Source organism: Manis javanica, chromosome 3 (assembly GCF_040802235.1).
Source record: "Manis javanica isolate MJ-LG chromosome 3, MJ_LKY, whole genome shotgun sequence".
Classification (NCBI taxonomy): domain Eukaryota; kingdom Metazoa; phylum Chordata; class Mammalia; order Pholidota; family Manidae; genus Manis; species Manis javanica.
In genome coordinates this window covers 214,201,396-214,227,547 of record NC_133158.1, presented here as the reverse complement: position 1 = coordinate 214,227,547, position 26,152 = coordinate 214,201,396, and the positions used below count along the sequence as shown (strand labels likewise).

Sequence of the window (26,152 nt, the reverse complement as noted above, 5' to 3'; positions counted from 1 at the left end):
AGATTTATTACTGTGTGTAACAAGAAGTTCCAAAGTGATTTGCCACCAGGGTTGTGAGGCTCACCCATGGCATCATGGATCCCATCCTGTCTTTCTAATGTGCTATTCTCAGAGTGTTGCTAATACCCCTCATGGCTGCAAGATGGCTGCAAGTGTTCCTGTCATATCATTGGATACACCACTGTCCAGAAGTGTACTTGTACATGTGTGTACACACACAGCACTCCTTTCCTTTGTCTCTTTTTGAAATAAAAAAAAAATCTTTCTCTGCCCATGTCTCCTCCCATTTCATAGGTCAGAAATGAATTGCATGGATTTCATGGAAGCCGAGGGAAATAAACTTAATGATTAATTCAGAATAATTTGTGTTCAAACTCCTCGAGGCTGGGAATGGAGCCAGCCTTTCACCTGGCTGACGTTCTTTATCTAGTGAGGAGACTAAATGATGGGATTCAAACCCTGCCCATACAGGGCGATTGTGATTTTTAAAAAGAAAATTGCTTTTGCCATAGGACACAGTGGCATCTGAAGGAACTCTACGACATCTGAGTCTCACGTGCATCTTTCTGTTTTTACCCACTGTGTGGGGGTAACTATTCCTGTTCATTAGGTTGAATCACCTCAACCACGGCATAGTTACCTGTGCTCAGGGGCAGGAGGCCCCCAGATGGGAGGAAGGCAGTTTCAGAAACGAACCTGAATCACTGTGCTCTGGGGTCAAGATTCCTCCTTTGGGTATGAGGGCTTCTAAACCAGCAGAGCCCAGAAGGAAGGGAAGCAGAGCCACAAATTTCATGAGTGGCTGACCAGTAAAGACAGTGCTACAGATGCTCAGCTGCCTGCTCAAAGGCCGTTTCCCTCTTCACTGCTTCCCATCTCGCCACTGCTGCTAAATCATGATGTCTGGGCCAATCACATAAGCCCTTATTTCTGTTCTCTACTGGTCAAGGGATGTCGATATGACTCAGTGCTGTTTAACACAAGTGAGCAGAGGTATACTGCTGGCTCCTGTAAATGATTTTTTTCTCCCTGATGAGCATAAGGAATTTGAGGACAGTTTGTCTGCCCCCTTTCCCTGTGCTGAGGGTGCTTTTCATATGGGGGTGCGATGTTTGGAGCAGTGTAGTCACTGTGTTACCAAGAGACAAAAGGTCAATGCACTGAGGGAACATGAGCTCTGCTTACCACTGAAACAACTGGGATACTGAGTCTCTTCTGAAGGAAATAAATGGATGCGGTTTAAGCCACTATTCGTTAGGTTATCTGCTACTTCCAGCCAAAACACGCTGGCTGATACGCACAGGGAAAAGTGGGTACTGCAAGCAGCAGATCATAAAATGGGAAACTGGCTGAGTGAAGCATAGTGAAGGGCACTGAGGACCCCATTATTCCTAGATATATGTTAGTTCATAACAAAAGCTAGAAGAGTTTAGGACTTTTAGTTTATCTTTGTTTCTTTATGCTGTCAGGCATTGTCTGAAGTATGCCCAGCTTACTGCCAACTTGGCTCAGGTTTTACTACCTGTAACATAAGTTTACTCCTCAGAGACTGATCCATTTTCAGTAGAAATATAAAGTCAAATTTCTAGACCTACACAACTAGGAATAAACTTGGTCAAACTAAAAAACATCTCAGTGGTCTGTCAGCCTTCACTGGGAATAGCCTTGTGTTGCACAAGATTTAATAGTGTACAGAACTCAATACCAAGGGTACAATGATGAATGATCTGCTAAAATTATTTGACATGCACACTTATATCAGTGTCTACAGGCAGTTAGTGGAATTCAGTGTTTTCCAAACCAACACTTTCCTTCTTAACATATTAGATGACAATCAATATTCAGAATACAGAAAAATTAATGTCTTTCAAGACTCAACTCTCAGTTTTATTTAGTTATAATAAATACTATCAGATGAAGGAAAGAGAACAAATAATTATAGATTCATAGGCTTTGAATAAGAAAGAAGACTACATACGGATGAAATGATCATGAGATAGCCACCAGTGAACAACAGGGCACTCCCATCATTCAATCTAGGTGTCCATTCATGTAGGACAAACTTCTTTACACATAGTAAGATTACAGATAATTTATACTAGCATATCTCAGAATACGTTCCTGGAACAGTACTTAACCAAAAAAATAGAAAAGACACTGTGTCAATAAATTTAGGTAATACTCTCACATGTGCACAATCGAAAAGCCATTCTGTAAATAAGATGACTAATCATAACCTGTCATGGTCCAGTTGTAAGACTAGGGAACTCCTTGTACTACATCCGTTATCTGGGGGAGTAATTATTCCAAAGAATACATTTAATACATTTAACACATGCTTATCTTATATTCTAATGAAACCATTCACAGTTTTCTATCCCTAGGAATAAAAGTAAAAGTTATTTTTTATCACCACTCTGCTATGAAGTATTGGTAATGAACACTTTGCTGCTGTATAATGGAGCAAAAGTCAGTAAGACTTAATGTCTGTGATATTATTCATAAGAATTGAGTATAAACTCCTGAATACCTTTCTAAATGGGAGAACTGAAGATTTTGTTTATATTTTAGCTGGTCCAACAATGAAAAGAATATGTTATCTTGAAAATAAGCAGTTTATGCATTTCCATCTGAAACATGTACACAGATCAAATTTAGAATATTTATCCCATTAGATTCTATCTCAGATCTAATAAAATGCCTAAAATTGTATGACTGTGGCTTGTTCTGTTTGAAACAGTGAAAATGTGCTTACAGACTTAAAAAAAGACTTCTTTTATTAACCCCAATGAGGATATTATATTTAAAAAAAACTTTTTAAAAACATATTTTACACAAAGAAAAATAAACCTGCACTATATTAAAGTTAAACCATGCTCACTAACAATTTTTCAGATTCTGAATTTAAAAATAACTATGCCAAGAAAATGTTTATATACTAAGTGGAGCACAAGGAATATAGCTTACTAGTTGATAAGTAAAATTACTTTACTATAATATTGCTAGTGGAACACAATCAACACACGTAACTTGGACATGCAGGGGAAATACAGCCTAACGTAAATGCATGGTTTTTAGCACATTCCTTTATTAGAATGTGGTCACCTGCCACAAAGTACACAAGCTCATGCACGAGATCAAGACTTACATACAGCTGAGATCACAATGTCATGCATAGAACAAAAGCGTGCTAGATAATCGTACCACAAACTGCGCAGGTGTTCTCCCCCACCCCATGAGCCACTGTCAGCAGTTGCTGTGGAGTTTGGTTACCCATATCCGTGACATGAACGATGTCCTTTGGAGAATCTTGTTCCCTGTGGCTGTAAGTATTCTTATTTTTATAATATTTTAATGATGCTTGCTATCAAAATGTTAAGTACAGAACCAGAAATTACGGAAGTGTAGATTTTTTACAATACCGAACAATTACATACATACATTCTATCTCAGGTACTTACAATAAATATCACTTCCCTTTAAACATATTAGCAAAACTCATTTATGGCTCAGGCTTAAATGAACCCAAAATAACATATCTCATACAGTGCTCCAGTGAGGGGGTAAAAAGAAAGCAACCTTCAAAGAGCACTTCCTGATTTCCAGCACTCAAAACACTTGGCAAGAGTCACTCTAATGCCTGGTTAAAATATGACTCAGCTGAGTTTTATATGAAAACATCTATCAAAATAACTCAACCACATAATTTCAATTTTGAAAGCTTGCCTGCGATGAATAACCCAATCGGCATTGGTTATTTATATTAGTTAATGAAAGAAAGTCAACAATACAATCATTAAAATACTTCCTTTCATTTCTCTGCACCTACAAGTGCATTTGAATGTACTTCTTTGCCTATTTATATCCTAAGCACATTCTGGTAAAGAAATGATTCTATTTCGCTATTAGGCAACACCTGCCCAGTTACTGGTGTTCATAAAAGCATCGAAGCAGAATTCTGGAACCACGAGCCACTCTGAATGGTTCAGCTCTATGTCTCTTGGCAGCACTACTTGCTCCTATCAGAACGATGAATTCAATAGTTCTGGAATGTTCCAGGTTATCTTTAAAAGAGGCAAGGGCGTGAAGAAAGAGAAAATACAGCCAACTCTCAATAACAATGGGAGGTAGGATGGGTAAGTACAATCTGGATATCTAAAAATCTGAATAACTTCAATCCCCCCTCTTGGTAAACATTTGACTTAAGATCTAAAAAAATGTTATCATATAAAAAGAGGATTTTAATTTTACCTCTTTGCTCTGCCCTCCCCCCTCCAAAAACTCCAGAGGAGGTGTAATTAGAACTCTAGTCTGATATATGCAGCTACAAAGATGGAAATATATTTTGACATCTAGCTTTTCCAGTTTAGGTAGTTCAAGCTATCCGTATCATATTCTAGTGCAGAAAGGCCTTTCTACAGTTTCATCTTTGCAAAAGAAGGATGGCTTTGTAATTTGTTTAAAAAATTGTAACTCCTTCAGCAAGGAACGATTACTTACCATAATCAGTATCAGCCATTACACCCAACTTTTCTGACTTTGTAAATCTACAACTCAGTACTTGCCAAGCTACATTTTCCTTAGAATGTAACATATGTAAGTGATATGAATTAAAGATGACGGTTTAACTCAATGTCAGTATAATTCATGACAGGAGCCTGCATGCCTCGGTGAAGGGCATGATGACACGGGGCTTGGGAGCCTCTTTCCTGATTCTTATGTATCTAGAGTAAAACAACGTACTGCTCTGCCTTGGTTCTTCTCCAGCAATTGTCAGTTAACTCAAGAGACTGATGCAACATATATATCTTATTTTAAAGTATAAACTGTTTTAATTGGCAGCAAGTAATATCTGATTGTAGTAACAAGAGTAATGAAATCCCTGAACTATGCAGTTCTTCCGATACATAAGTGTAGCAGAACTCTTGTACAGAGCAAGCATGCCACAGTGCAAGATCGAAAGGTGACGTGCTTCCTGTCGCTATATATTTAGAAGGAAGAGAACTTGAATGTGACCAAAAATAAAGTAAAAACAAGTGTATTCTATAAAAAACTCACATAAAAAATTTCAGTAAAAGGACAAGTTGCAAAACCTAAATTTATGACAGTTCATTCATTTGCTTGCTAAAGAATGACTATTAGATCCTAAAAATTCATATAATATTGGTTTCAAATATATAATTTGAGCTTATAACTTAAAACTCATTCTACTTTCAGTAAAAGTATCAGTCTTCTATTCACTGAAAGTAAAAACTCTTTGAACAGTAGAGAAAGGAAAACACAAATAATTTAGATATTTATACCAGGCTCTATAATACATACAAACTTTGTATTTATGGGGCTAACACTTAACAGATAATGTGTGTGTATCAGTAAACTTTTGCAATGGTATTATATTTTATGTTTAATTCAAGTGTAAGAAAAATTTAACAAAAAACATCATATATAACAAATGAAAATTTAATTTTAAAAATCCGATGTAATTTATATTATAAGCATATTTATAAAACTGCTATTTCTGTTTAATATTCAAATATTTTGCAGGGGCAAAACATTTCTAATTATAACACAGCAAAAGTTACTTTTAAAAATATTCGACTGCACAATTTAAACAAGTACTTTAATACCTCTGCAACAAATGAAAAAAGTTGGTTTTTGAAAATTAAATAAATTAAATAAAATGACTGCCAGTTAAATTTTCCCACAGAAAAGAATCCATCCAGAAGTAGTACTTCTTGGTGTCTCGTAATTTCCATTAGTCTTAAAAATGAGAGATACTTAAATACTTCTTTCCAGGGTATATTAAAATGAAAATGAGGGAAAAGAACTGTTTTCAGATTTTGATCATTCTTACATATTATGTTAAGAAATAATTAGATAATTCCTATGAAAGTATTCAATTTTATAACAAAATCTATAAGCAGTTTCTATGGCAACATGGAATTAGATTGTTAAAGGCATTAAAGACTACGTTCTGATGTGTCATAAGCAAGCAATGTCCTTCGTGATTATCTCTGATAAAAGTACCACCTTTAATAAACAGCGGCAATAGGACAGGAAGAAAGTGCTGCAGATAAAATCTGGTGAACCTCTTTCGTGCTTTCCACTTCCAATGTAGTAACATCTGAATTGGGACCAGTAGAGGACTGCAGGTCTGTCATGGGGCCTCCACATGGTGAGCGGGTAAGGAGGTGGAGGAGGAGGACGTGAGGCAGGAGACATGGCCGCGCCCTACAGCACTGACTTCAGCTCGGGGCTGTGCAGTGACTGCAAAGGTGCGCTCAACGACTGGTCACTTTACCTGCACATCTGTTACACCGGAAAGCTGCAGCAAGACAGTAATGAAGTTCAACTGTTACAAACATGCAAATGCCCCACTTACCTCCTCTGGGTTGGCATTAAAGGTGAGGCTGCCTTCATCCAGCTGCAGATACAACTTTCTAAAAGAAAACCCTAGAGGTGGGTTCTTACTGTATATGGAACAGTGACCCCAAGTGGATTTACACAACCTGTGAAAGGACAAGAAAATAGACAAGAAAATATTACCATATTTAATTTCCTAAGTCAAACACACATACACATGCTAAAACAGCAACATGAAATGATAAAATTGGATTTTATAGCTCTAAAGTTGAAAATTTTTAATTCTCTATTTGCTTGTTTACTACAGTGATAGAAAAATGCCTCCAATTTAGCAATTTTGATACACTTAATAATTATGAGATAGAAGAGTTAATAATATTCATGAGTATTATCTGAAGTTAAATATAAACCACTAGTACTAATAGTAATGATAACTAACATTTATCAAGTATATACTAGATGCCAGGCACTATTTAAAACATTTCCATAGTATTACCTTGCTAAATCTTTCCAACAATCCTATGATGTTGGTGCTACAGACAAAGAAACACAGATATGATAAAAAGTTGCCCAGCTAATTTGTGTAGAGGAAGGGTTTGAACTCAAGGAGCCTCGCTTACTCCAGAGTTTGAAATCTTAACTAAGAAGCCAAACGGGATTAAGAAACTATGTGCTCTACTGAGAAATAAAAGTGAGTGGAGGAAAAGACTGTTGGGCAGAGGGAGAACTTTGTTTTTCTTAACAATACATACAGTAACCACAGGCAAACTACATAGAAACAGTGATGCTGTAACTTAAGTACATAAAGCACAAACTGTGATGGGATGCTTAGCTGTGTAGACACTGCTTCAAACACTGGCGCTTTACTATCATGGTGATCCGTGACTGTTTAAGAACTGTATAAAACCTTAAATGCTAACAGTTCATATCTCAAAACATACTACTTCGGCTGATCGGGATAATGGTTTCCAATTCTGTATGAGCTACTGGTTATTATTTGAAGGCAAAAGTTTTATTTTATTACAAAGCCTAGAAATTCTAGACACACACCATAGATCATTGAATGTAAGTGCATTACTCTAGAGACATCAAGAGTTTGAAACTATATTTTGATATACTCTTTTAATGACTCTATCTCAAAATTGTCTAAATTCTGTGTTCAAAACCACCTCCTTGTAGTGACAACTAGGAAAATGGTTTCACTTTCTGATATTCATTATTGATTTTTAGTTCAAACTGCCTTCTTTTCACACACACACACACACACACACAATATACAGGAAAACAAGTCTCAGATTATAACAAAAAGAACTGTGAGGATAGTAGATAAAATACCTAATTTAATATGAAACTATCTTAATAGTTAATTTATGTCCTTGAATTATTTTTACCAACCAAATAAAATCACTGATTCTAAAACAGTAAATTTAGTAACTTTTTCAGAAAATTATCAGTGTTTTAGCAGCCTCTTTAATCTTGTTCCACAGCTTTTGACCTTTATCACTAACCTATGTGAAAGCAGAAGAATCTCTTGGTAACAAAACCAAAGTTGAAATAAAATCTGAGCTGGCTTTAATTTAAAATAGAAGGAATTTGTCATTAAGAAAAAAATTATCCAAGTATCATAAAAACACGCATAATTTGTAAATAATAAAGAAAGCATTTCTTTCAGAAATGAACAATCCAGATTTAAATCCCAAGTGAAGAATACATTCTGATCGAGCTCAGATAGCTTAAACTTTTTTTTTTTTCAAAGTTCAAATACAGGATCAGAAGTTAAGTTTTCAGGGAATACTACAATGTGTTAAAGAGATTATAAATAAAGAAGGAGCCAGTTTTAAAGTATTTTTATTTCCTTTTATACTAAATGATTAAAAAATAACTCTAACTTATTTTAAACACTAATTCACAGAATGTCTCCTCACTTCCACAGCACCTTCACAATGACAAGACAACGAGAGAACAAGACGATACTGACAACTTTTACCTATTTGGAGGTTGAGAAATGAGCTCTAATTAATACTATAATTCTATAGTATTGGGAAGCCTCAGTTAGGAATGTCATTGTTGGTAATAACGTTTTTACTAAAGTTCAGCTATTCATATAATTTCTTATTTTTATCATTTAGATATTCACTTGGAAATTATTTAAAGTCTCAAAAAGGCTTTTGGTTTTGGGTATGTTTTACATTGTTAGGAAGTCCCATTTTAAAATAATGAGACTTAAATAAACTTAGGCAAACAATGCTAGAAAACCCCAAATCCAATGATTCTTCTATGTTTGATAACATTTTCATGACTCAAATATTTGATGCTATTTAAGGATAACTCAGTTTCTGTAAGATAGACTCCAAACATTCTTAAATTACTTTAATTTAAACTGGTACAATAGTTGTTAAAGTTCCTATAATCCATTTCACTTCGGCAAGTACATTATCCCCTTGCTTTCTAATATTTTCCTACTTCATTGGTGAAGTGGTGGTTAGAAAAATAAATGAAGTACTCACTAGTCAAAGTTTATGCTAACAAGCACCTCTGATAAAAATAAATACATAAATAAGTATATATACACACATATACTCCATGTGTAACCACTGAAAACAATAAGGTTTGGGAAATACTAATTGATTTTTAGGTATGCCTATTCTTCATAGGGGAAGTACAAACTACATCAGGGCTGTGAACGCTAAGCTCTGTATTGTAAATTCTCACTGAACAACTTGTACAATAAACCAACACATCTTGACTAGTAAACTTTCTCCTAACTGCGAAGTCACTATTTGCTTTTATACTGCCCCTCTTTTCCCAATATCGATTTTGACTGTGATGATAACTGCATCTTTATCTTTCCTGGTTATGATAAAGAGCAATTCAAACTACAAGCCCAAGTTAAAAAGAAATACTTCATAACGCATAGAGATCTGTTACTAAAAGGACGTTTAAGCATGATCACCTTTAGAGATACCGAAAGCAAACACGGTGGGTTGGACTTACCCTTGCCAGAGAAGTTCATCATTCGCAAGATCCTGCCAAACACAGGAAGCCAGGCAGAGGTCAGTTGCATTCAGGTAGGACAAGATGGTAAAGCTTAGCTCAGGAGGCAACATTTCCAAATTAATGAAGCCTTCCTGTTCTTTAGATTTCCTTGCCTTCAAAAGATGGTATCTATCTATGCCTACTTGGACTTGTCTCCGGTGACCGGCGCTCGGCATGCTGCTGGCAGCCATCCGTCTGCTCTGCTCTCTGCTGAGGTAGCCTTGCTCGCTGTAGCCTTCCTGCTGGAGCTGCTGGTTTCTGGCCACTCTCCACAGCGCCTGACCCATCTGCAAGCCTGGGAGAAAGCCAGACGCAGTGAGGCTACAGCAACAAACGAGCCCACCTTTCCCCTGCTCTGACGGGAAGCATTCATTCATCAGCGGTTAACAGCCCTGATTACAGCATATTAAAAGGTATTCCTTTTAATATGACAAAGAATACTTGGAACATCCTGAGTATAAGACTTGGACGGAGAAAGTTTCAGGAATATCTGGTTTGGTCATCAACTTTCTTCCAGTTTGCTGACTACTTTAAAAATCCACAAGTGACATAATCATTTTTCACATGGTAAGGTTTAAAAGTTACTGATGTCCTAAAGACTCTTACAAATTATGATTATGTAGACTTATGGGCCAGTATTAAAAGCAGCTCTGATCAGAGCACTGGACTTCAGTTAAAAGGCCTCTAGCCCCTGCTTTTTATCACAACTCAGGCTAAGCCAAGCTAGCCCCTTTTAACCACAGTCCCAGATGCGTAACAGCTGTGAAACAGGCTTTTTGTTTAATTCTTGCCAGTCTACACTTAAGTTGTAATAAAATGTAACATGGGCCCTGAAGTCTAATTCAGAAACCTTATAAATTAGACACCTAGAACTATATGAGAAATAGCTCAGTAATGACTCTTTGGTTTTGTCATTGCTTTAAATAAAAAATCACAACTTGTGCGAATTTCCCATTCTCCTTATAGCTCTACGTGTCCCTCAGAGGCGCCTGGGAGAGGGCGCACTCCAGGCTCCTCCCCCTCCCCGCGACCTCCAGCAGCGCTGCGTTTATCTGTTACAAATGTTGGACTTTTTGTATACGATTGCTTAGAAAACTACTGGTCTGGCCTTTTTATTTGATCTTAGCTTTAAGTAACTTTTCCTGGGCAAATAAATTCACTGAGAAAAATAAAATCAGGAACAGTTTTTAACTAATGAAAACAATTACTTTCATGCTCTCTTTTCCAAGCATAATATTCTTGCTTTATAAACCCAAGCTGATCATTAATATGTGTGTGCATATTTCAAAAATTTTGGTGGAATATTGAATTTTGAATAAAATCATTAAATTTCATATCATGAACTAACATTGAAATATGATTTTGTTAATCAGCTGCTTACAATAGGACTAATAACAACAAAAGTCCACTCGTATCCAGATACTTTGAAAACTATTAGGAATGATTTGAAAAATGAGAATTTCAAAGCATGTCAAATATATTCTTTTTTCAATAAAAAGGCATGATGATTCACATGTGTATTTATAGGGTTAATGGCTACTATTTGGATCATGGCCACTATAGCACATCACTTATTGCTCAAAATAGAAAATACAGTCCAGGATAATTTTTCACTCTTCCTTCTTACAGTGAATTGCTTGGAAACTCAGCAGCCCAAGTTAACGGGATCGAGGCAGTGGGGTGCAGAGGAAGGTTACAAGGAAAAGGAACATACTAATGATTTTTAAATGTGTGGAAAATTTTGTAAAACAAAGGATAATCTTTCCTCCTTACAACACAGGTAATAATAATGGTAGCAGTTGCTAAAATAGTGGTTAAGCTATAATAATTAAATTCTTATTTTTAATACAGAACATGAAGAGAATGAAAAAACAGTTCAAAGACTGGCAGAAAATCTTTGTAAATCACTTATCTGATGAAGGACTTGTGACCAAAGTATACAAAGAACTCCTAAAACTCAACAAGAAAACTCGCTTAAAAATTTGCAAAATATTTCAAGAGATGCCTAACCAAAAAATGATATACAGATAATAGTCATAGGAAAAGATGACCACCATCACATGTTATTAGGCAATTGCTTGCCTAATCACGTTATTAGGCAAGATCAGAACAAGAGATAACACTACACATCTATTAGACTGCCTGAAATCCAAAACCCTGACAACACTAAATGCAGGCAAGGATGTGAGGATGCAGACGGTGCAGTCACTTTGAACGACAGTTTGACAGATTCTTACAAAACTAAAGATGCTTTTATCACATTATCTAGCATTTGTGCTCCTTGGTATTTACCCAAATAAACTGAAAACTTATGTCCATACAAAACCTGCATACAAATTTTAAAAAAGCATAAGTCATAAGTAATAAAACTTGTAAGCAACCAAGATGTCCTTCAGTCAGTGAATGGATAAACTGTGACTATCCAGATGATGTGCTACTTAGTGCTAAAAAGAAATGAGCTATTAAGCCATGAAAAGACGTGGAGGGAATGTGACTGCATGCCACAGTGAAAGAAGCCGATCTGAAAGGCTACGGCATGTATGATTACAATTACATTACACCCTGGAAAAGGCAAGACTACAGAGAGAGTAAAAATTACTAACAAAAAAAATACAGATCATCAACAGAAACTTGTAAGTTTACGTTTTGCTTAATGTTTAAGTACACCAAGTCATATTATGACATAAGTACAATTTAATTTTGACACAATTTAACACTTTAAGACTCACAATCATAAAGGTATCTTATTTTTATGTTTTTTTTGTTTTTCTTGCAAGAAAATATCTAGAAATTGCACTGATTGCTAGCATAACTGTTCTCACTTTAGATAACTACATTTACTTTTCTCTTTTGTTTTTGTATGACTAAAGGTAAATAATCAAATGTGTTAACTATGATGTTTGAAGTCGCAAGATTTGAGGCATTTAATATCAGTTTCTATGTATTTCCCATACAGCATCTTTCCAGTTAAGCAGCTGTTAAGCATCTGTTGTGACTCTCAGGGGTGTTGCTAGGGAACACAGAGTCAGGGCCATTTCCCTGGGCTCTGGACTTTAATGGGGAATCACTAAAATTGAGCACTGGGTAATGTGATTCAGAAAGCATCCGGCAGGTAGACAGAAGTAAAGTCAGCAGCTGGTTCTTGGGGGGAGAAAAAAACATTCGAGGTTCATGTACACATGATTCAGACAAAGAAAACAGCATTTTCTATTCTCTGACTGCAAACTGCCCTTCTGGGATGTCCTTTTCCCTTTAAAGCAGCGTTGACACTGGGCAAGAACACGAAATGATAAACCACTTAGGGAAGATTAATAGAGTAAGTTTCTCTTTTGGGGGGAAGGAAAAGGTGTCTGTGGTGTCCATTCCTACTCCAGCTCTTCCTTAGGGGAACGGCTGCGCAAGGTGGGCGGAGCTGTCCGGAAAGCAGTAAGACTCTCAAAGGACGTGATGCCCACCGCGGACATTGTGCAGCAAGTCATGGAGGAACCACAGTGCCGCGGACTCTGCGGTCGGACTTGAGTTTAGATCCCGACTCCACGGGTTATTACTTACAGGGCCCTGGGCAATTTATTTGACGATTGTAAGTTTTAGTTTATTCATATCTAATGTGATAATTTGTACATTATATAATAATAAATAATGCCACCTATAGCTCTAAAGGCTGTGTATTAAACGATTTAATGCATAAAGTTCATTCCACAGCTAATATAATACAATGTTGGTTATTAGTTTTGACAAAGTCGGTTTTCTGTAAAGTGAAAATGATGGGCACTTGAATGAAACTTTTTTAATGACCCTTCAGTCGTCCTGATGCCCTCTGCCTCCTGAACCGTGGTTTGTTCATGCTGATACTTGCCCGGTTTTGTGGGGCATAAGCACAATTCTTCATCTCCTTTAGTTATTTCATCTTCTTTAGTTATTTCATATTTCAGTTATGGTTAATGTTTTCTCATAAATGCAATTATTTTATATCAATGACCAAAAAAACAATAAAAAAACCAACAACAAACAAAACAAACCCCAAATGTAAACGACAAAAGCCTGTGTTATGTTTCACAAAAAAAAATCTCAAAATTCATAATGCCTGATATAGTACTGACTGCACAGGTATGAAATAGGTTCTTGTGTCATCACTAGTGATCTGTGAACATCTGGCCCTAAAAGAGATACAAAATATAACAGAGTTTCAGGCTCGGTTCTTGCATGATCGCATAGTCTTGAAAACAGGTGTTTGGACTGGAACCAATCAAAATGGGACTTAAAAGTACAAAATCTTCAGATGTCTTGAAGTTTTGATAAAAATCTTGATATAAAGATTTTCAGCATTGAAACACAGCATTATAAACGATACAGTACTCTGTTGTGTCCATTGCCCAGTCAAAAAAATGACGCTGCAAAGTGGAACTACTGAATGTGCAAAAAGTTTCAAATTTGAAAAAATTAAACACAAAAGAAGCTTTTTTATGTTAAATAGTTTCGGTGTAATTGTGGATTTTATGATGAAACCGTTGCTGATAGTTCAAAATGGGTTTAGGAATGCAGATATTTATGTCTTGGAAACTCTTCTAATTTTATAAAATTGTAACTTAGTCTATTTTGTGTACAAATAGAAAACCTACTGTCAATTCTCGCTAACTCGTGGTAGTTGTATTCTATGAAGTCCTGGCAAACCCTGGATTAGTGGACACTGAGCCACTGCCCCTAGGGAGAACACTAGGCCAGGTTCCTGCAAGCCTCTGGCCACACACTTTTGTTAATCGGTCAGTACATAATCTTATTTTATGTGTGTTTCTGTTTAATAGTTGATTCATTGACATGGAACTCCTCAGGCCTGATCGCAGCTTATCTACGCCGGTATTTTCTTGGTGAGGCGCCATCACAGCCTGCCCGCGCTTAGGAACAGCCAGCACTTCAGTACTCAGCGTGGCGGCCACTGTGAACAGCAAAATCATGAAAAAGAAGCTCAAAAATGTGAAAAATGTGGTAATGAACAGACCATAAAAAGGATACTTACACTGTGAGAGCTAAAAAAAGAAGGCAGAATATTACTTTGTTCAACTTTAGCTGGGAATGGGCTTCTCATAGACGCACATATTCTGCCACTCTGCGCAAGTCCAAGAACAGCCACACAGTGTCACAAGTATTGATTTGTAGGATAAAAAATAGATTTTAGTGAGTAGGAGAATTCCAAATACAAAATCCACAAGTAGTGAGCATCGGCTGAATTAATACTATTAAAGATAATACCATGCCTTTTCTTCCAAATTTGGATTTTTCTTGTTCAAAGTTTCTTTATTGAGTTCAGAGGATTTTTTAAATTCTAAGGAGCTTCAAAATGAAACCGAAGATACTTTCTCTTGGTTTCCAAAAGTAGAAGCAGCATTTCATTATTTATCATCCAAAATTACTTAGGTCACAGAGGAGAAATTTCATTAATACAAAATGCCCTGTAAGGTTTCAAAGGTGAAATTCTTCCTTTCAGAGAAGCAAAAAAAAAAAAAAAAAAGGCAAAAAGAAGGCAAGTAGGGCATCATATTTTCTTATTTATCAGTGTGGTAATACAATACTTATAAAAAATCAATCCCAGTACTCCTTTTTAAATCGGACAGGTATCAAACGAAGCAGCAATGGGCAAACAGGCAAATGAATATAATTCAAGAATTTCTATTTTTCTGAAATTATGCAAATATGACTATCAACTTAATTAATCTTGATTGCTTTAATACCACAGTCAAGTAATGCTCCCTGTATCTCAGAGCTAGTATATACTATTTTGTTTTAAGGGCCAAATATTCATGTTTAATTCTGCACCACCCACAAATGCACTCATGCATGTGAGTACACACACGTGAGCACATGCATATGCAAATGTCCCATGGGGACAGGACACTCAAAAGCCTGCCCCTAACAGCGACTGAATGGCGGTCAGTAACCAACCTGAGCAGACTTGAACACTCAGTGGTACTGGAGATAAATATGTCACATCAGCTGAGAGGTAGACACCTATTTTATTAATCTCATATATAAAAACTAAATATTTTGGTGTTTATCATTATCTTGTATTACAAATTTAACTTTCTGTTCCTAAAGTGCTATGCTGCCATAGCACAGTAGCTGAGATGACATAAATGGAAATTAAACATAATTTTAGGACAATTCCATCATCTTTCAAAAATAAACAATTTGAAAAATACTAACCAAGAAATGCACATAAAGTGTCGTGCTTAGCTAAGGGTCCATTTATGGAGCAAAGAGCCACTGTCACCTCTAAATGACCTTTTGTAGCCTTACCTAACAGCACCCTAGGCATGTTACATCTAGGGTTAATATGTACCTATAGTGTTTTTCCTTCCTTTTGGTATTACATTACTTAATTATAATATTCTAAATTCATTTTGATTCATGCTAACATGGTTTTCAGGAATAGGTTTTAAACCAGGACCAGGATAAATACAAATGATAGGGTGTCATGTCATTCATATGATTTGTGATTTATAAGACATCAATTGGACAGTAGATGGAAAAAAGAATGTTCTAACTCACTTTTGATAAAGTATTTAAGGTCAACTCATTTTCTTGTTAAACATGTAAGATTGAGCACACACATTTATCACTTGTCCCTCCTATTAAAAATGAGAAAAAAAGAAATAAAAGAGGCAGAAACCAAACCTAAAATAGAAGAAAAAGATAATGTTGAGTAGACATGAGAGTTCGATTGATTTCTGTAACATGAAAGAAGGGGTGGGTATAAATGAAGCCACGAGGAAAGAGCAGGAGAGGGTATCTGGAAGATGCAGGGAGAGATGCAGAGGCTGTCTACCTTCTGTGCAGTCCCCACAAGGCTTTCTGTGGGTCCAAAACACTGTGTAAGTATGGGAGTAACTCAGAGTAAAATGAGGAAAAAAACCAAGGATTAAGTCTGTGAGTCACTGTTTCCTTAATTATGCAATAATGAAAAAAATACCCCTTTTAATTTTTGTGAGAATTAAATGAAGTAATATGTGTTAATGGTAATAGACCACAGAATATCCCTGAACACATGTACATCACAAGACGAAAATGCTTGGGAATATACTCCACCCCCTTCCCCTTATCCAGATAAAATGAAGAAGCATTTTCTCTAAAAAAATGGAATGACCCTAGGGAAAAGATACCCCTGCTCTCCTTGTAATATTCACAAACGACCCAGCATAATGGCTATGAAACCAATCATTCCACAGCAAGAGCCATGAGCCCTGTACACGTACATACATATATCGAGCAGCTTTCTATTGTCTCAGAGATACAATGTCCAATCATTAAAGTGTGGCTGAAATACTTCCACAACCATCACTTGGTTTATTTTTTCTTGATTTCATCCAGTGACTCTTTAGTAAAAGTTAACAAGCTAATTTTAATCATTAGCAGACATACTTATAAAATCACATACTCTATGTATTACATATTTCGAAAGTTTGCATTGCTATATATGAATATGGTAAAAAGGTACATCTTCCTCCCAAATTTGACCTTTCCAGTAGACTTGGGACCCCCTCAAGGACTACCAAGAAAAATCCTAAGACAGTATTTTTTTTTAAATCAAGGTATCATTGATATACAATCTTACAAAGATTTCACATGAACACTGTGGTTTCGACATTCACCTGTATTATCAAGTTCCCCCCACACCCCACCGCAGTCACTGTCCATCCATCAGCACAGTAAGATGCCACAGAGTCACTACTTATCTTCCCTGTGCTGTACCTAAAGCAGTGTTTCTTAAATGCAGATTCTGAATGTCCAGTGAGCTGAAGGGGGATCTGAACAAAGCAAAGGCAATGGGACAGTCTCAAAATGGACATTAGAAGCTGATCTGCAGGAACTGCTTTTGAACAAACCTAGGATAATTTTGACATCAAAATAAAAATAATGACAGTAATAGAATATAATCTGTCACATAAAAAAAGGGGAATCCATGAGTCTGCACTGATGACCCACACATACATAAATAATGTAGAAAGGAAAGCTCTTCCTTAAAATAAAATGTTGCCTAATAAAGACAGAAGGAATAAAGGAGTTAGAAAAATCATCATAAAAAACAGTCCTGGGAAAAATTATCAACGGATGCTGAACCCAAGTTTGATAAAGAATGGAAAACTTATAAAGTCTCAAAGTTTTTCCCCAATATAACTCACTAATTACAAAAAGAAATTAAGAAATCAGACAATATCTAACCAAGTGTTCCAAGTTAGTATTTACCAGTAAGACAAATGGACATCATGTGCCTCTGGACATGACACCCTGTGAAGAATACAACATGAATTGTTCAGTAGCACAGCCCAAATGTACACAGGAGTCCCTCCATCTGTGGTTTCCCTTTCCATGCTTCCAGTTATCTGTGGTCAACCACAGTCAGGAAGCAGATGGGCCTCCTTGTCACCTACAGTCATATATAAAGAGCTCACACGCCTCAACAAACAAAAAAACAAATAACCCAATTAAAAAATGGGCAGAGGAACTGAACAGACAGTTCTCCAAAAAAGAAATACAGATGGCCAAGAGACACATGAAAAGATGCTCCACATCGCTAATTATCAGAGAAATGCAAATTAAAACTACAACTGAGGTATCACCTCACACCAGTAAGGATAGCTGCCATCCAAAAGACAAACAACAACAAATGTTGGCGAGGCTGTGGAGAAAGGGGAACCCTCCTACACTGCTGGTGGGGAATTGTAAATTAGTTCAACCATTGTGGAAAGCAGTATGGAGGTGCATCAAAATGCTCAAAACAGACCTACCATTTGACCCAGGAATTCCACTCCTAGGAATTTACCCTAAGAACGCAGCAATCAAGTTTGAGAAAGACAGATGCACTCCTATGTTTATCGCCAGCACTATTTCTACTCAGCCATAAGAAGTGGAAAAATCCAGACCCAATTTGCAGCAAAATGGATGGAGCTGGAGAGTATTATGCTCAGTGAAACAAGCCAAGCGGAGAAAGAGAAATACCAAATGATTTCACTCATCTGAGGAGTATAGGAACAAAGGAAAAACTGAAGGAACAAAACAGCAGCAGAATTACAGAACCCAAAAATGGACTAACAGGTACCAAAGGGAAAGGAACTGGGGAGGATGGGTGGGCAGGGAGAGGATAAGGGGGGGGGAAGAAGAAGGGGGGGGTATTAAGATTAGCATGCATCGGGGGGGAGGGAGAAAGGGGAGGGTGGGCTGCACAACACAGAGAGGACAAGTAGTGACTCTACAACATTTTGCTAAGCTGATGGACAGTAACCGTAATGGTGGTTGTTCAGGGGGGACCTGATATAGGGAGAGAGCATAGTAAACATAGTATTCTTCAGGTAAGTGTAGATTAAAAATTTAAAAAAAAAAAAAGAAGAAAGAAAGAAAAGGGGGATTACTCCTTAACAGGATAAAACTATTGGTAAATCAAAGATCAACGCATGCTTTAAATATCCTTAATGTTGATCGACTTAAAGGGTGTCAGATGATCAGCTATGGAGGTACTCTTTTCTGATAATATTCCTTTCTCTTAATTAAAAAAAAAAAAAAAAAAGCAGTTACTGTGTGCTGACCTCCAATGAGTTCTGCACAGTGGTATAGAGGGCATGTCAAAGTGTGGGCAAAGGGTCTGTTTGTTTCTACGCAGAAGATCAAGGCCTAGCTTGGATACCCAGAAAATGAACTAAGATACGATATGAGGAGGAGCTTCCGGCATCAGCACTCTCTGGAGGACTCGTGCCGGGGGATGATCATCAAAAAGCCTCCACAGGGATCCGGACGATGCTGCGGTTTGTGGCTGCATCCAGCCCACCGTCTCCTGGACTTGCCATAAGAAGGAGGAGGGAGATGTCTAGGCTGGCATGTGCATACAGTGAGACAACGAATTTGACTGGATCTGGTACTGTTGGAACTCAACCAGGAGAGAAGGTCAAGAGCCTAACACCACCTCCCCAGGCCCACAGACACCATTTGCCTCCCTCCAGCCCAGCACTTAGGCATTTGTATCATCTCACATCATCACAAGGGTGAGTACAGTACAGTATTTTGAGAGAGAGACCACATTCACATAACTTTTATTATAGCATATTGTTATAATTGTTCTATTTTACTATTAATTATTGTTGTTAATGTCTTACTGTGCCTAATTTATACATTAAACTTTATCACGGGTGTGTGTATCTATAGGAAATAAGGTGGAATACATACACAGGGTATGGTACTACCCATGGTTTCAGGCGTCCACTGGGGGTCTTGGAACGTATGCCCTGCAAATAGGGGAGACTATTGTAATCTGAATCTGATCACAGGAATATCAGAGAAATACAAATGGGACTCTATAACATGAGAATTTTTTCTTCAAAAATGCCAATCAAGGAAGCCAAAGAAAGACTGAGAAGCAGTAATTGAAAAAGTAGACATAATGGGCTGGAGACTAGATAAAAACATTGTATCCATGTTAAATTTTCTGAATTTGATAGCTGTACAGTGGCTATATCAGAGGATGTTTTTTTAGGCAAAACACTGGACTCTTAAGACATAGTGTATGTGACCCGGTCTCAGATGGCTCAAAGGAACAGTAACATCAATCTCTATGAAGAATGATGAAGCAATGCTGCAAATTTTTAAGAATTAGTGAATGTGGGTAAAAGGTACATACTAGTTATCTTTTTTAGTCGTACGTAACCTTTCTGAAAACAGAAATCTCTTGGATGTGAAACACAGGCACATGAATTAAAGAAAAAAAACCGAATTGGATGTGCACTCAGTTTAACAATTACTGCTCTAGGGATTAGTGTGATACAGACTGAACCATTGTAAGAGGGTAAAAGCTTAGCATCATGATTTAAATGTAGTAGGAAACTCCTGTCAAGGAAAACAAAATAGTAAAAATTATTTTTGCCATTTTTGATAGAACCTTTTTTAATATAGGGCAGAGAAAATTCTTTAAGGAAAGTAGGAAAAAAACACCCCTTTAACTTAGCGTGTGTGTGTGTGTGTGTGTGTGTGTGTGTGTGCATGCACACAGGTTTAAGGTTTGGAATTCCTGGCAACTGCCTCCTTTTGTACATAATATTATGTACCTAAATATATTTATATATTATCTATTTATATAACATTTAATATGAATACTAAACAATATCGTTTTTGTACTCTAAACTACCATTTACTTAATATGTACCCTGTGCCAAGCACTCTGATAAGGTTTTTATATATTATCTCACTTTAATCCTCACCACAGCCCTAGCAGGTAGATGTTATTATCCTAATTTTATAGCTGAGGAAATAGTGATGCAGGGAGGTTAAGCAATCTTGCCTGAGGCCGCATAACTGGCAAATGGAAAATTTCGTACTCAAACTCAGGTCTATCTGAGTCCACAGTTTTTAGTCTTAACCACCAAACCGTACACCCAGAACCATCAGAGCCCACAGAGGGCAGAGGCGATCTACCACCTGTTTCTTTGTCGCCGGCCCTGCCCTCTTTCACCTCAGTCACTGCGTGTCACCTCCACTTTAGCTCCCAGCTGCAGCTTCTCTTTCAGGCTACTGTTCTTGTAGAAAACACACAGGCTTTGATGTGAAAAAAGATCTGGTTCAAACTCCAACACAGAATCTGATTAGCCTAGTCTGTGGTCCTCGATTTTTCCTCATCAAAACAATGGCTGATTCTTGTCCCATGGGACTCACAGGGGGCGGCATTCAGAGACTCTAGCCCATAGCAGGTGATTTACAATAAGAGACAATTTGTCCTCACCCTTCAACCTCCTTTAAATAACTGTCAGGCTGGTTCTTCTATTTCAGTGCACACCTCACTACTTCAGATTTTATTACCTGAGTAGTTATAATCCTGGTTCTAAATTTCATTTATTTGGAGAGATGACATTTACCTTTGTTAGGAGAAAAAAATACCAACTAGTAGATATATAAAGTAAGCAGAGGTTAACTTTGCTTAGATTGATACACTACATAAAAAAGCAGAGTTTGGCAAATAGGTTAGTATTTAGTCACCAGTTGGTGATAACAGAGATACATTTTTGGCAGTTAGGCCTACCATCATCTTTAATCACTATCTATATGTTCTAGAAATGGCATCTTCATGGGAAAATTCAATATGTCAAAGGGCCTTTTTGCAGATGATTAAATAAATCTGTCAGTTAATAAGAGGGAAGTTTCTACTACAGATCTTTAAAATCTTCACAAACACAGTCATTTAAAATATAAAATGCTTTGTGCATAGTATGTTAATTTCTTAGATCTTTGCAAAGTTACAATTGTTGAGATCAGTATTTTTAAGCATATTTCTTGATTACAGAATACTAATGTTTACTCAAACATAAGTTCATTAAGACAATAATTTTAGAATTCACTTACCATATTGTGCTTTTACTCAATTTTATTATATGTATTAAAAGAAATAAAATTTATATATATGGTTTGTATAGTAGCATGCTAACTACTGGTTAATAGTTACGGTGCATCTGTGTAAAGCAAGGCCAGAGTTCTAATCTGCATGAATATTAGTTAACATGGTATCTTGCAAAGCGAGAACTGCCTGTAAGTATTAAGATGAGAAGTTGATTCTACACAGTAAGCTACATGGATAAGTCTAGTACCAAACACAGTGCCTTGGACCTATAAAGTACTCAGTCACTATTTGTTGACTAACTGAATGGATGCATGGTAAACAGTGATAAAAAATTGAATTAGATGAACCTTGATCTAAACTTCACATCTTTTAAAAATTTACTCAAATGGATCATTAACTTAAATGTAAATAAAACTTCAAAAAAATATATAGGAGATCTTAGAGATCTAGGACTAAAGAAAGAGTTCTCAGACTTGGCATCAAAAACATGCCCATTAGAGTAAAAACTGATAAAGTGGACCTCTTCAAAATTAAAAACTTTTGCTCTTTGAAAGCCCATGTGAAGATGAAAATGCAAGCCACAGACTGAGAGAAAGTATTTGCAAACCACATATCTGATAAAGGAGTACTATCTAGAATATATAAACAACTCTCAAAATCCAACAGTAAATAATCAAACAATTCAATTTAAAAAATGGGCAAAAGACACTGAAAACAAATTGATAATTCACCAAAGAGGATATACAAATGGCACACAAGCCCATGATAAGATGTTCAATATCATTACTCAGGAGGGAGGTGGATGCAGTTATAGAAGGTCAGCACGAGCAAGCCCTGTGGTTGCAGTGACCGGTATCTTGCTTGTGGTCCTTGATTCACGGAACTGCACAGAGCATCATATACCCATACACGTGTAAGTGAAGTCAGACTGGAGGAATATGAAGAAGACACATTGAATGTATAAATGTCAATGTCCTGGTTGTGACAGTACATTACAGTTTTTCAAAATGTCACCATCCAGGGAAACTAGGCAAAGTGCACAAGAGATTTCTCTGTATGTTTCTTGCAACTGCATGTATATCAACAATTATCTCAAAAAAAAAAAGACTTAAAGTGGGTGAATTTTATGCCATGTAAATAAGCTGCTTTTAAAAAAGAATCAGAAACTCAAATGAATGCTCTAAAGGTGACAAAGGACACAGAAAGTCTAGTTTCATTTGACAAAAAGTAACTAATTTAGGTTTCAGGAAATCCAGTATTATTAAAAAATCTATGACCAGTGAGTCACCTCTGACTTTATGCAATTTACTATCTAGGTCAAAAGAACAGGATCAAGAATTACAAATCTTTAAAGATATGAATTGCATAATGATGTTTTGACTGTTTACAGAGGATGTATCAATGATCGGGTAAACGTATAAATACATGTTTCTATTAAAATAAAAAAGCAACAGCATACAGTACTTCGATTGTACACTGATGGAGCAATTTTTTTGAAAAGCCTATTTTTTAAAAAAAATCTAAATATTGAGGTCTTTTGGTTTTTAAATTCATTTTGAGTTTTGTTATGCTGAGATTAATTAGAGAATGTGGGCTCCGTGATGTCTACTTGAGAGAAATGTATAGGTTTTCGTTGCACTGCTACTTTGGAGAGTGAATTGAAAGTTACAGCTCCAGGTAGTTGTGCCACAAGCCGTGTGACCTTAGATTGGCCAAACAAGGTTTCTGGGCTTGTTTTCCAATAAAATGGGGGAAATCACTGCTATATATTTTACAGGATTCCTATGAGCCTTAAATTGAGATAAAATATATAAGCATCTTTTAGTTGGTAAAGCAGCATGTAGGTCCTGACACACTTTTTCTTCTAATGCAATAATCTGAGAAACAGTTGTCTTTTTCTGACACTTTGGATGTAGTTTTCTCATTTAAAAAAATACAGTTTTAGTCCAGATGAATTTGCTGTAACAAGCCCAAAGGCATATTTGCCTGGAAGGCAGTATTAAATTAGGTTGACAACTATATCAGTTACTAATGATTAACATTTACAAGAACAGACCACCAAAGTAGTTAAGGACAGACTAAATAGTGAAATTTAAAAAAAAAAGAAAAGAAAGAACCTGATAACCAATCACATCACTAAAACTGCAAAGCAGCAATTGTGAGAGAAATGAAAGAAGTGTAAGTCCACACAGAGGTCTTTCTAAGAAGAAAAGGGAAATAGCTAAGTACTCAAAGGTCACAAGGTACACTAAACACATAAAAAAAACCTCACTCATTAAATTTAAAGATGTGGACCTGCAGGAGCAGTTTTTGTTACTAAAAGGCATACCAATTTTTTTTTTAATTCAAAAGGATTTACAATATCACTTTCTTTTCTGAAGGATTTTTTTTTCCTTTTCCGTAATTTGATTCTATCACGAGTGTTACCAAATGGCACCTAAACAAACGTAAAAATTAAAATGTGTGAAAATTAAAAAATATTAAATACAACTGAGGAAAAAGAAGCTGAGAATCTTAGGCTTATTTAATTTCTGTGGCTTGTTTTGCAAGAAAAGTTCAACTGTTTAAATCTTGAAATAAAATAAATGTATCATATTTCTCACCAGCATTATTTTCAATTATCCTGGTTATTATTTAACTGCACTTTTTAAACTCAACCCGACTGCACCCAGCAGCTCCTATGGGTGCCTATTTCCACCCCACTTCCAAGGGGCAGACCACGCCCCCTGCCCACCAACCAATGGCCATTCCTGTGAGAGTTGTGGAACTGAAAACACAAAACAAAAACTGTAATCCTCACTGAACGGCTTTTATGCAACTAAAACAAAGTATTAAAATAAAATAAATATTGAGGGCAGTCTGAACAGAAGTCAGCAATGAGATGAGAAAACACCCGCTAATGAAAAGAGACTGACGCAAAACAGATTGGATCCAGGCTCCTTCTCTTAACTTGCTGGATTCGGCAAGTCACTTAAATTTTGCAGTTTCAGTTTTCTCACCTGTGAAACAGGGGTTTTGAACTTGATGATCCCTAGACTCTCTTTAGCTATATAATTCTATAAAAATTAGGTGAGAAAAAAATCCTGAAAAATAAAATAAAACGAAGAGGTGATGGGGATGGGTGTGTGTGTGTACATATGGCATCTGTCCTTTCCATCTTTTTCCCCCCATGTCCATGACTTCTATCAGTCACCAGTTGGCATAAGCAGCTAGGGGCTCTCCAAGCATGGTTCACTTGCTAAGATCCTGTTCCTTCATTCAACAAGCTTATGAAATCCTGTGGAATCTGTTCTTGAAGAATACACAAACTGCTGGTCATAGAGTTAAACAGTCCACCTGCTGCCTAAACTTGAACCCAAAAATATCTTTTCTCATCTCTTTACCACTAAAGTTCTTGTCCCAAATACGATGTAAACTTATTCAAGTCAGGATGTTTCAGTTTTATTGTAGAATCTATGTCAGTAAACGTCAGACAAGCAAAATGTGGAGAAAAAAGTAAATAGGGAACATAAATTTCTACAAGTAGATGTACTTCATTCAAGTTGTTTAAAAATAGTAAACTAATCCAATGGAAAAAGCAGCATAAGGCAGGTGTATATTTCACAGACTTGAGTATTAATGATTTTGATGCATTATCACAGGCCTGCCCAAGGATTAGCCTCAGCTTCCATTTGAATAAAGTGTAGAAAATAGTTACATGAAGCAGTTGGATAAGTAATGAACTATAAAATCATAAATTTAAATGACTAACTTCAGTGCACTGTGATACAAAAAAGGATAATCTCTCACTAATTCAATGTTTTTACATTGTGACATGAGGAAACTGACTGCCCTTGAATCTACAGGAAAGCACAGCAAACACCCAAACCATTCCCTGCGCCTCTGATCATGTGTAACAGATCACCATGCATGTTGCCGCTTATCTAGCAGCTATCACCATACCTTGTGGAAGTATTTCAACTGTTACTCTCTCAAGCATCTGTTTAACATTTTTCAGACATCTAAGGGCCCAAAGCTACTAGATAACTGGCTGTAGCCTACTATAAATGAAGTATGTTAACCCGATAAGGAACCCCAGTTTAAAAGCCAAATTGATAATCAGAACTGACACATTCAAGATGATATTAAGCACCTGAAGTAAGATAAACTTGAATAATACTTTATTAACAGATGAAGGTCATATTACAACATCTTTCAAACCTGAAAGAAGTACAGGAGATTTTACAGTGGCTCACAGCCAAAACAGTGTGACAACAAAGCTTGAAGGCTGCATCTTTAATTTCCAATAAGCTTACATGGTTCATTGACAAAAGCTGAGCTGGTCCTGCCACCTAAAAATGCTTAGAAGCCAGGCATACAATGCATACTTCTAATCTAAGACACACC

The 26,152-nt window shown here is 36.5% G+C and overlaps 1 protein-coding gene across 1 annotated transcript in view; it reads right to left on the bottom strand.

The window, feature by feature from the left end:
• The window catches only part of FBXO8 (F-box protein 8), a 42,720-nt gene that overhangs the window by 14,755 nt on the left and 1,813 nt on the right, over positions 1 to 26,152 (bottom strand). The window contains exons 2-3 of the mRNA XM_017651052.3: positions 9,358 to 9,694; positions 6,383 to 6,509 (exon numbers count right to left, since the gene is read on the bottom strand). Coding sequence (XP_017506541.1) covers positions 6,383 to 6,509; positions 9,358 to 9,686 — 456 coding nt within the window. The 5' untranslated portion in view covers positions 9,687 to 9,694. The remainder of the gene's footprint in view (positions 1 to 6,382; positions 6,510 to 9,357; positions 9,695 to 26,152) is intronic.